The sequence below is a fragment of the Apteryx rowi genome, unplaced genomic scaffold, assembly GCF_003343035.1.
Source record: "Apteryx rowi isolate R43461 unplaced genomic scaffold, aptRow1 scaffold_10, whole genome shotgun sequence".
Taxonomy (NCBI): domain Eukaryota; kingdom Metazoa; phylum Chordata; class Aves; order Apterygiformes; family Apterygidae; genus Apteryx; species Apteryx rowi.
This window is the reverse complement of record NW_020447197.1, coordinates 3,852,461-3,863,105: the sequence shown is the minus strand read 5'-3', so window position 1 is coordinate 3,863,105 and position 10,645 is coordinate 3,852,461. Positions and strand designations below refer to the sequence as shown.

Genomic DNA, 10,645 nt, shown 5'->3' with positions numbered 1-10,645 from the left:
GGGGATGTGCTGTCCCTCCCACTCCAGCAGAAACCTTTCTCTTTTGGATACTGGTAAGTGGAAGTCAGGCACCGTTCTCTCTATTTTAGGGGTCAGTTGGCATTTGGCTTAGAATTGTCGGTATTATGAGTGAAACTGATACACAGAATATTAGCTATGCAGGTGAGGTATTTGCAAGAACTGTGGTACCAAGCAGTCAAGTTTTCATGCACGATGTCAGAAAGCAAACTTGACTTATCCATGGTGTTGCTCCAACAGTTAAAACCCTCTGCTCTGTTCAGTGCCCCAAGTTCCTCTATGCAGCCTACTGCAAAAGCAGGTATACTGTTCAGGTCGTTACCTTAATGGCAAAATCTACATGGATGCCAATGTCCTGCTAAAGTGAAAATGGGTTTTTCAGAGTCTTTAATTGATGCATCTCTTGCAGGAAGCCCGTTGAGGAAAATTCTCCATGAATGTACGTCACAATGATGATGACCGACCAAATTCCCCTGGAGCTGCCGCCATTGCTGAACGGGGAGGTAGCCATGATGCCTCACATAGTGAATGGCGATGGATCACAGCAGGTCAGTAAGCTTTGCAGAGAGTGACTGGCTTAACTAAACTATTACTGGGCCATCAAAGGGTTTTGAGGATGGGGGGGAAAAAAGCTTTGGTTTCCCCTAGTACCAGGGAGGGCAGGGTTTTTTATAGAAGGTAGAAATTTGCCTTTTCAGAGGAATAACTTCCAAAGCAATGCTTTAAATGTATCGATCAATTCAATGTGATTATTTGAAAATATATTCACCAAAGTCAAAATAACAGGATAAAGACAGCTGCAAGTGTTGAGTATCTGAAGATTTTGTAGAAAGTCAGTGTCTTGGTTTACTTGTGCTAATTGTTATCCAGATCTCTTGCTAGTATCTGTAACGATAGATTTTAAATACTTAAATCAAAAAATGCTCAGACACTAGTTTGTGGAAGGGGGGAGAGAAGGGAGATACAGACAGTGGAAGACAAGTGTCCTGTGATGTCTGCTGTTCTTAGCTTAGTTAAGTGTACTAATCACAACAGACCTACATATTACCCTTTGCTTTGTTATAAGCCTTAGAGGGGCAGAAGTGAATTTTGAGTGAGCATTTGAAGGAAGGCAAAGTTGTTTTCAGATTTTTCTCGGAGGTATTCTCTAGCAAGCTTGGTCAGAGGTAGAATAAGACCATAGAGATGCCTTTATGTCGTGATAGAGCCTGAAGGTTCATCTTCATAGTTGGTAGATTCCCAAACCTGTCATCTTGGGGTAGTCTCTTTTTGTAGAACATCTCTCCTAGTAATTTTTCTGTATTACTTTATTTGGTTCCCTGCTTATTTGAGCATTTCAGCAAAGTACTTTAACCAAAGTAGAAGTAAACTCTCCTTCATGAATCGATAGTGTCATTCGGTTTCTTCTTATTCCCTTGGTTTTTTGTTCCTCTCTCCAAACTGTGTTTTGAGCTACAGCAGTCACAAGAGGAAGAATGACTTCCCCTTTTCTTGTAAGCTTTTAAGTCTGCTTGCTTATCTGGATTCTTGATATAATACAGGATTGCATTACAGTAATTTTTTAAAAGTCTATTTCTACATAGTAGGTTGTAACTTTAACAAAAGAAAAAAAAACGGGGGAAAAAAGCTTTTAATGGCTCTGTTTATGAAGTCCAATACTGATATGCTTAAGTGAAGGAACAAGCTTATTGGTATTTGAAAGCATAATTGTTCCTTAAATAAGCCCGTTCTTCATTGCTGGAAACCACTTATCARGTTAGAATGTCCAGTGGGTCTTTCCATATTACAGAAAGGATAAATTAAGTATTCTGAGCACTCCTTTGAGCTGGAGTTCTAAGTCGATCCTTTAATTTCCCCATCAGTGATGATTCAGTAGCCTTGCTTGGCAGATAGCTCTATTGCCTGTAAATCAGCTTCTCATCTAATGTTTTGGAGGAAAAATATGCTGATGTGTTAGAAGTGCATTACTTCTTGCTTCTACTCTGCTGAGCAAATGTGACTCAGCAGAACGGTTCTGAGTCAGATTGCTTCTCTGCATAAATGTTTGTTGGATAATGTTTGACCTTAAATGAGAATAATTTATCACTTCATCTCTTTAAATACTTGTAGCTGGAATACATATGTTCTGTGAGACTTTTTTTCTCCCTCTGGTCTGGATGTGCCGTCATATGTAGCATGGCTTAGCTACCTTTATGCTTTATCACTTTCATCCTATTCCTAAAGCTTTCATTGGTATTTTCACTTTTAAAAAGTGTAGTTCTGAAATGGAATGAAGTTATCGGATTAAATACTTTTCTTGATCTTCGCATATTGCAGCAGCAATATTAATTGCTCTCAACATGATTTCTTGTCTAATGTACAGGCAAATGTTACATGTTTGTTAAGAGTTGTCTTAGCTGTTTGTAAGGCAGTAAGAGCCTTCAGATTTGTTCCATGTGAGAATGGCTTCCTTGACAAAGATGCTTTTTATTCCTCCATAAATAGGTGCAAGTTTTATAAAGGCACTTGCTTTTCTAGGAGGTCCTCATTACAGTCTCTACTAGTGTTTAAAAAAAAAAAACAAAAAAACCCAACCCTCATAGCTCCGTTGGTGAGAGAGAGCATGCTGAGTTTTCTAGACTGCAGTATGGCCAACATGCAAACCAGTATGTCAGTCTCCAAAGCTGACAATATGTTGTTTCTGGTGAGATGCTCTAGGTACGCTTGCTGTTGCTCACACTTCGGCTTTATCAGATGCACACAGCCTCAGCCATGCCAGCTTGGCTGTTTGTCAAGCTGTGCTATAAACTGTAACAGGAACACTCGGCTCCAGAGAAAGGATTCTTCTCAAAAGATAAGTTTTTATTTACGTACAGAAGAGTACTCAGTGCTACCTGCTTCTAACTACTCGTTCCGCCTTCCTGCCGATGCATTCTACATACTTCTTTCTCTTGGAATTAAATTCTGAATAGCACATGTGCRTAGTATGCTTTGAAAGCCTGGGCTTTTGAAAGAGGTGAGCCAGAAGAGAAAAATTAAGACACCTGAGCCCATGTTCCCATGAGCTGAACCTCAGAGCTGCTTTTCTGCTGTGGGTAACAGCTTTAGTCTCTGTGACGACACTAAAGGAGTTCTAAGTAATATAAAGATGCCTTGGATTCATACAGAAATGCTTTTTAAACTCCTGGTATGTGGTCATCCATGTAACAAGAGGAACACTGCCGAACTGTGAACTCTTCCTTTAAGATGTATGCAGATATGTTGTCAGTTAATCTGTCTTGCTGATTCACCTCCAGTGTAGTGTCTCAAAACAATATCGCTTTATGCCTGGCTTGGCTTTTGGCTGTGCTTTTCTTTGCTTTGGAATCACCTTGACTGAATGTAATTTATGCAGGTAAACCGGTAGGGAAGGCCCCTCCGCAGTACTAAGCGAGGGTTTTTGTAACACCCTTTTGCTTCTTGTGGAGTTTTGCAATGGYTTGAACTTCACAGTAGTCTTCAAAGAGCTTTTCACTTTGGAGAAAGTCGTTGGAGTGCAGATGTCCACAGAAAGTTTTTGGAGTAGAAGAGAAGAGGTGGCACGGCTGACGCTGGTCAGCGCAGGAGCTCCCAAAGGATTGTGATGGGAACTCGGGTATTCTCGCGCTGCCCGCCTATTCTGCGAGAAACGGGACTGCCTCTCTGCGAGGCAATGCTGTTATCAGTCCCAGGAACAAAACGATGGGTAGCCATGCCCGAAACAGTCAGGACAGCATGGGGCTTGTTCCCAGCCCGCTCTGTAATCTCTCATGAGCCCATGTGTGCCTAAAGCCTGACTGAGAAAAGATGCAGCCAAGAAAAGCGTTAGACCTGCTGATGGTATTCTCGTGTTGTGGACAGTCATACTGAAGCTGGTAAAATCCCTTAGCTTTTTCAAGCAGCCGGATGGGGAGTGCTGCAAAAGGGAATACTGTCAATAAGCAGCAAGTACTATATTGCAAGACAATTGCATAAAGGTATTTATTTTTTTTTCACCTTCCTGGAGATAAGTGTTATGTAGCAATACAGGGCAGAACTAAGAATGTCTCTGCCTGCTTGACAGTAATCCCTCTTCTCTAGATCACCCAAAATGGCATTTGCATTATGATTATTATTATTTTTTTTTAAGTTTCCCGCACTTAATTTCCATTACAGCTGACTGTGTTTAGTGCTTTCATGTCCCTTCCAGAGCTGCTTCTTACTCTGTTTCTCTTTCTAATCCACTTGTAACTCTGGTGGGGATTCTGGGAGTTGTTATTAAACTTTTGGTCCAAGAATTGCACTGGTTTCTGGTAGYTGCTCCACTGCATGCTCTAAAAATCTTGGAGTATAAAGGTGGAGGGCAGGTGGTTGTGCCATAGCGTGTCTGTGCAGAATAGTGTGTGGTCTATTTTGGGATGTTTTATTTTGACCTGGTTAGATCAGTGGATTTGCAATCGTGTAGGAAGTTTTGTATCCATGTTCCTCTTTTTCACTACTGGGCTTGAGAGCGGGCGCTGTATATAGTGCCTACGTGTGCATGTTCTTGCCTTCTAGGGTCATAAACTTTGAATAAAGGAGGTTAGAGTGCGTCCAAACATGGAACAGAACTTGCTAGCTTTCTGTAGCGCCACAAATCCGTGCACCCTGCAAGAACATGCAAGCCTTTACCTGGCTGCGTTTTTACCATACCTGAACAGTGGCATCTGGACTTCTGTGCATATTTGTCTCGTCTGGTTTGAGTGAGTGAACTTTGATAAACTGGATCAAGATACAGTTTTGAGTTGCTTCTGTGTTTTGTTCTCAAAAAGATGAAGGTCAGCTATACTGAAAAGATGGGAAGTATGAGTTGAAYTGCTTTTAAGCACCCTGTCGCTGTCAAACTGTATGCAACAGGCTGATACTTTGCAGAAAATATTTGGATCAGATCGTCTTTTTGCACTTAAAGTTTAAAATAGAAACTGTTGATGCAAATTCAGAAGAGCGTTTCTAGTCATCTCTACTTTGTCTTCTCTGTTCTGATGCTGTTTGACCTACTTATTTCTCAACCTTTTTCTAGCTTCTTCTACTATCTGTGTTCTGGCTCTGTGATGGTAAATTACTGTTTATAAATCAATTTTMTTTGTATGAAGAGTAGAGAGAAATCAACATAAACAGTAGTAACTTACTGTATAAAACTTCTTGTTTTCTGAAATATATATTCTATATATAATTGCAAAAATGTCCTTTCCTTATACAGGAGAGGGAGCTTGTTTCAACAGGAAAAAAGTTTATAATTGGGACACATCTAAGTTACCTGAGTTAAGAAGCATCAGACCATGAAAAATGGCTATAATGTAAAGCATGACTGAATTCCCTTCTGTTTAAATATACTGATTTTTAAAGCAGATTCAGTACATATTGGAGAAGGTATTTAAAAGAGCACTTAAAACAGTCAGCGTTATCAAAGTTGGACAGCGTTTGCTCACTAGGGAGTCTSTAGAATGAACTTTTCAGAGGCATTGGCTGCCAAGGTGAGAAAGGTGGGATTTTAACCCAAGGATGTTCATGGGTGATCTGATCTCTAAGACTGCTCTTGCAAATAAATTTCTCTGTGAATGCAAGAATGGCAACACGTGGATTTCATTAAAATTTCATGATGCTTAAAATTACTTGCCTATCAGAGTAATTTGTTACACAGATGTACTGAATTTTTTGTTGGTTGTTTGAGAGTCTGTTTGACCTGTGATTAAATCATGGGGTTCAGGATTTGTCACTTGCTTTTGAGCTTTGCTATCRGCATTCAGGATGAGCTTACTTCCCCGTGCCTCTATTTTCTGTCATATGGAAAAAAGCAGATAATTCAGCTTAAAGATTATCAGCATATTAATTTATAGAACTCATTGCTTAAGAAGTAGTATGTTATCTGATTTTTCTTTCTAAAGTGATGTTGAGAGTGTTTATTCTACCTACTTCTGTGGTGTTGAAAAGGAACGCATTCCTGGRAAGAATATTCCATAAAGAATAGTTTGAATACCTCGGTCCTTCCCGGGGACCAGAGCTGCTGACTCAGGAGGAGCTGGGACACTATTTTTAAGTAGTAATAAGAGTGAGTCCATGTGATTATTACATTTTTTTTCAAAGATGCAATTTATTCCAAAGTTCATGCAACTTATAAATTGTGAATACAGTAGATTTAGTAGTGTTTAAAGCAGTTTAGAAGAACCWGCGGCCTGGATCCCAAATAAGGCCTGTGACATGCCCACAAGCTGTATGAAACATGGCACATCTATAAAGGAAAAGGAAGATGCCCCACATTGGATAGCAGAGGTTTTAGTATGTGGCCTGCCAAAGCCGTGTAAGAGGCTGTTTGGCCTTAACTCATATGAGCGGGAATCTCTTAAAGTAAGCGTTGCATTGCATTAAATGTATGGCRCTGAATGTTTTCCTCCTTGCTACTGTGCCTGCATTCACAGGTGATCTGCAGCCAGACATTTAGCAGATGATGTTTTGCAAGTGAATTTTGTCATGTGTGCTTAAAAACTGCTTGCATAAGTTAACAGGCACTATAGCAGATGGATAATAGTACATGTCCTGGGACCTTACCAGGTAGCACTTCTCTTTTGTATGCAACTGTTTACCCCCAGTGCAAATGAGTTTTATATTCCCAAGCCTGTGCTTTAAGCCTCCGTTAGACTTTGGCAGCATCATTCGTCTCTTCCCCCTGCTCCCCACGGGCAGAGGAATGGGACAGCAGGGATGAGGGGGCCGCGAGTGGAACTCGTTGCTCTGTCATGAGGCTTAGGCTGGACAGAGAGCAATCACTGCCAGACTGGGTGTGTGTGAGTGTAAATATTTATATTAACTATGTAGCTTAGTAACACTAATCAGAGTTTTAACCAATACAACTATTTAAAGTGTACCAACATTCTTAAATGCAAAATAAATGCAGTGTCAGTGTGTTATGAAGATAGGCAGCTTTCCCTGACAGTGCAACAGGTAAGTCCAGGCTTCAACAGCAAGTGTATTAATCTGCTAAAGCGACAATCTGAGCGTGTGGTTTTTCTTTTTTTGGGGGGGGGGAGGGGGGGGTTGGAGCTGTGTTGCTGACACCCTGCTCACAGCTGTCACGAACTGCAGTGTTTCGCATGTGAGCTGGATGTGAAGGGAGCYGTGAGACCGCAGTGCAGCTCAGCCCTCCTCAGACCGCACCCTCGGCGATGCAGCCGGGTCGGCAGCAAGGGCACCCGGCAGCAACTTCATTTCAAACTGACTTTTCGAGTTCTCTCTCCTCTTGTTGAAAGAGGAAATATCTCATAAGTTGAAAGTTCTTATTCAGGATGATAGGTTTTGGAAGAGACGCATGGCAAATAAAAACCCTCTATGTTTGTTTGCATTAAAATAGAGATGTAATCCTTAGGCGCTTTTATTATTTTGCTCAGATTTTAATTATAAATTTCATAAACAATGCATTCTCTTCAAGATCCCCTGTGTAGCAAGAAAGCTGGAATAGGAAAGTGATGTTCCAGAATGCAGAATATTGTTTTGTTGTTTAGGAGGACTTGGGAGAAATAAATCTTTGAATTAGTTCATTTACCACCAAGGCGTACTTAGTCAGTGTGTATAAACAAAAGAAGTCACAATGTGCCTAGATATTATTTGTCCCAGATGGAGCTCTAAACTTGGCTCCTTACACAGCACTGATGTCATGGTGCATAAGTAAGTCCCAAGCTGGAGGCACGCAGAGAATCTTATTTTATTCCTGTGTGATTGGAGTGGTGGGGGAGAGTCGGGGGCGTTGGTTGGAAAATGTGTTTCACGTCTTCCTTGGCTGTCTGCAGGGAACAGTGTCAGTTAACGAACTTGGAAGCACTACTAAATAAGGGAAGCGGGGGGACAGCCTGCTGCCCGCCCCTGTGACTAGGAAAGTGTCGCGGTAGMTTTTTGACAAATCGTTTGATGTGTTGTCATGTATATGTGCCCATCCAAATTAGTTGGTTTCTGATTAACGACTTAACATCTGGAGCTGTAACATTCGGAGTGTGCGGTYTCCAGTGGGCTGACCTTACCTCTGCAGCGCGTTAGCGTGCAGTGAGATTGCAAGCTCTCGGGCTGTTACGCATGGTTTGTGTGGTGGGGTGGATATCTCGTGGTGAATCTAGCCTCTACATCTGCAGTGTGTAGTCCGCAGGGGGCCAGGAGCAGCTGTGKTCTGCAGTGCTGCAGGTCACCGTCCGCACAGGAGAACCTCTGGGGCAGAGCTGGGAATTGTCGCCATCGTTGGGCCCGAGGAGAGGAGAGGCTGGAGCTGGGTGGACAAGAGCTCCTGCAGCACCTGCTGCAAGGGGCTGGGGGCAAAGGTAGGGTCTCCTCCATGGAGGAGCAGCTCCGCTGTCCCATGCYGATTGTGACCCCCGTGCCTGAGCTCGTTCGGAGGCCAGCTCTGCTGAGTGTAATCATGTGCTGGCCATGCTTCCTGTGTATCCAGTCCTCCTTCTGGTGTTGATCTACACGAGAGCTCATCTCAGTCACATGGAGATTATTCCTGTTAGCTCTCAATATAGCTGCCTTCCCCCAGCAACAGGGCCGTACAGTATAACTTTAAGTCCATATGTGCACTCACCATTATTATTTTTAACACGTGTTTTTCTTACCACTATAGCTGGAGGTTGCTTTTGTCATTATTTTGAGAAATCCTGCATAATCGATCTTTTTGGAAACTGCTGAGAAGAGATGGCCTTTTCAGTTATGTGCAAAGGCTTGGCTGTAGGGAATCTTGGGTTCTGTTCTTGGTCCTTGGCTCTTAACTTTTCTGCAGTTTCCATGAAGTGAACAAATCTATAATATGTTGATGTTTCTTCATCTATAGCATAAGAAAAACACTACTCTAAAAGTGCAGACCTAGGGGCATTGCCATTGTTCTTTGCAGAAGTTGTATTTGGTTTAATAGAATTCAAGCTCAGGGACCTCCTTTGAAAATCTTTGTGCTGTATTTAAATTTTATGTATTTAAATGCCTAAATACTAATAAAAACAGGTATGCTGTGGCTTTCAGCTTTATTAAGTGTTAGGAGATGAGATGGTACAAATGGTACTCATTCGCAAATACAATTTTATTAACACTGACGTTAAGAAACTTACTTAAAGCCCAGGAAATCAAGATGTGATTTTACTGGATTTTGATTGAAAAACATGATGGAACTTACTGCAAATCACTGATCAACAGAACAAAGCGCACTGTTCTCCCTAGCAGCAGAATAATTTAAAAAGCTTGTGTTTAAAAAAAAAAACACCCATCTATGCAGGTGGATAATAGAAATAATATAAGTATTTTGCATACGTGAATGTAATTAAATACATGCATTTTTTCCAAGGGGTCATATTTAAGAAGAATAATGTTATAAAACAAAATTCCAAACTGAGAGATTGTAACAAACTCTCCAAGGCTTTATCATCAGTAGTGACCCTTGCCGTTGGATACAAAGATGACAGTAACTGCCTTCTTGAAAGGGGAAGAAATGGTAGGAGCGGGGAAATTTTTCTGTTTTTAAAATGATTGTTTTGGAAACTACAGGGGAAAAGTGAGTTCTAGCAGGAAAACCCTGCTTTCCTCTTTAGAAGTGACTTCTTATAGTTGAGGAGGAGTCATCAAATGCTTGAGGAAAGAGTACAAGGTGCCTTGTCTGCCAAAGCTTGTGCTGAGTGATAAGGCAGTTTAGAGATGGGTTTAATGAAACGCTGACCAGGGAGAACAAGTAGTAACATGCACAAACAACCCCAATCATAGAAATGTAAAACAGAAATTTGAACTTAATTAGGGAGAAAGACTGTGAGCAGTCTAAAGTACCCATGAGCTCCCGCTTCGAAGCCACTCCTTATGGGCTGTGCAGGTACTTCATAAAGGGCTTTTAATCTCTCTTTTGGTTTCCAGCAACTTCAGAAACGTGTTTGAGCTGAGCCTTGTTTATTCTAGCGGTTGGGTATGTAGCAAAAGGGTGCTTGTTGGGGGCATTTCCGAGTGCTCGGTGGCTGTAAGCAAAGGAAACCACCTCGAATCGTGCAGCTTCGTTCCCCTCCTCTTCCCTTTACTAAAGGTGCGTTGAGAGGATTGGGGATCCTATTTTGTAATATGCTTGTTTTAAAATCAGCGTCTTTGCAGTGGTTTAATTGCACAGTTAATAGTTGAAAAAGTTTATCCTTTTAATGTGTTTGATACTTAACCTCAAAATAAGATCCCGGGTGAAAATACTTTGTGGCCTCTGGCCTTTATTGGGCAGCAGTTCATATCTGGGCAAAACGTTATAGTCCGTACTCAAGACAGGCCGGGTACAAGAGTTAGCTGTTATCCCACAGTAAATAATGGGAATCTTAGCTTTTTTTAGCAAACTTAATCCCATATGTTTTGTGATAATAATTACCTCTGAGGATTTTTTTTTAAATAAATGTGAAAGCCTTAAGTTGCTCTGCGCTGGGAACTGTGAATAAGAAATTATTGCCAGACACACAAAATTTTAATAGAAACTAGTGTAGTTTTCAAATTACAATTATATATATTTTTCCAACTTGTTTGCAACAGAAATTGTATGTAAATAGATTTTGTGGTTTTATACCTGTGACTTTATTCTCTGATGTTTATCTCAAATAACTTCTTCATTTGAGCCGGTCTCTTGAAG

The 10,645-nt window shown here is 41.1% G+C and overlaps 1 protein-coding gene across 6 annotated transcripts in view; it reads left to right on the top strand.

The window, feature by feature from the left end:
• The first annotated feature begins 431 nt into the window (after window positions 1–431).
• Window positions 432–10,645, top strand: part of FNDC3B (fibronectin type III domain containing 3B) — a 179,143-nt gene continuing 168,929 nt past the window's right edge. For 5 of the 6 annotated variants that reach the window (XM_026061452.1, XM_026061485.1, XM_026061477.1 and 2 more), the window contains exon 1: window positions 432–566. In XM_026061452.1, coding sequence (XP_025917237.1) covers window positions 456–566 — 111 coding nt within the window. In that variant the 5' untranslated portion in view covers window positions 432–455. The remainder of the gene's footprint in view (window positions 567–10,645) is intronic. The other variant, XM_026061460.1, reaches the window with a different exon arrangement.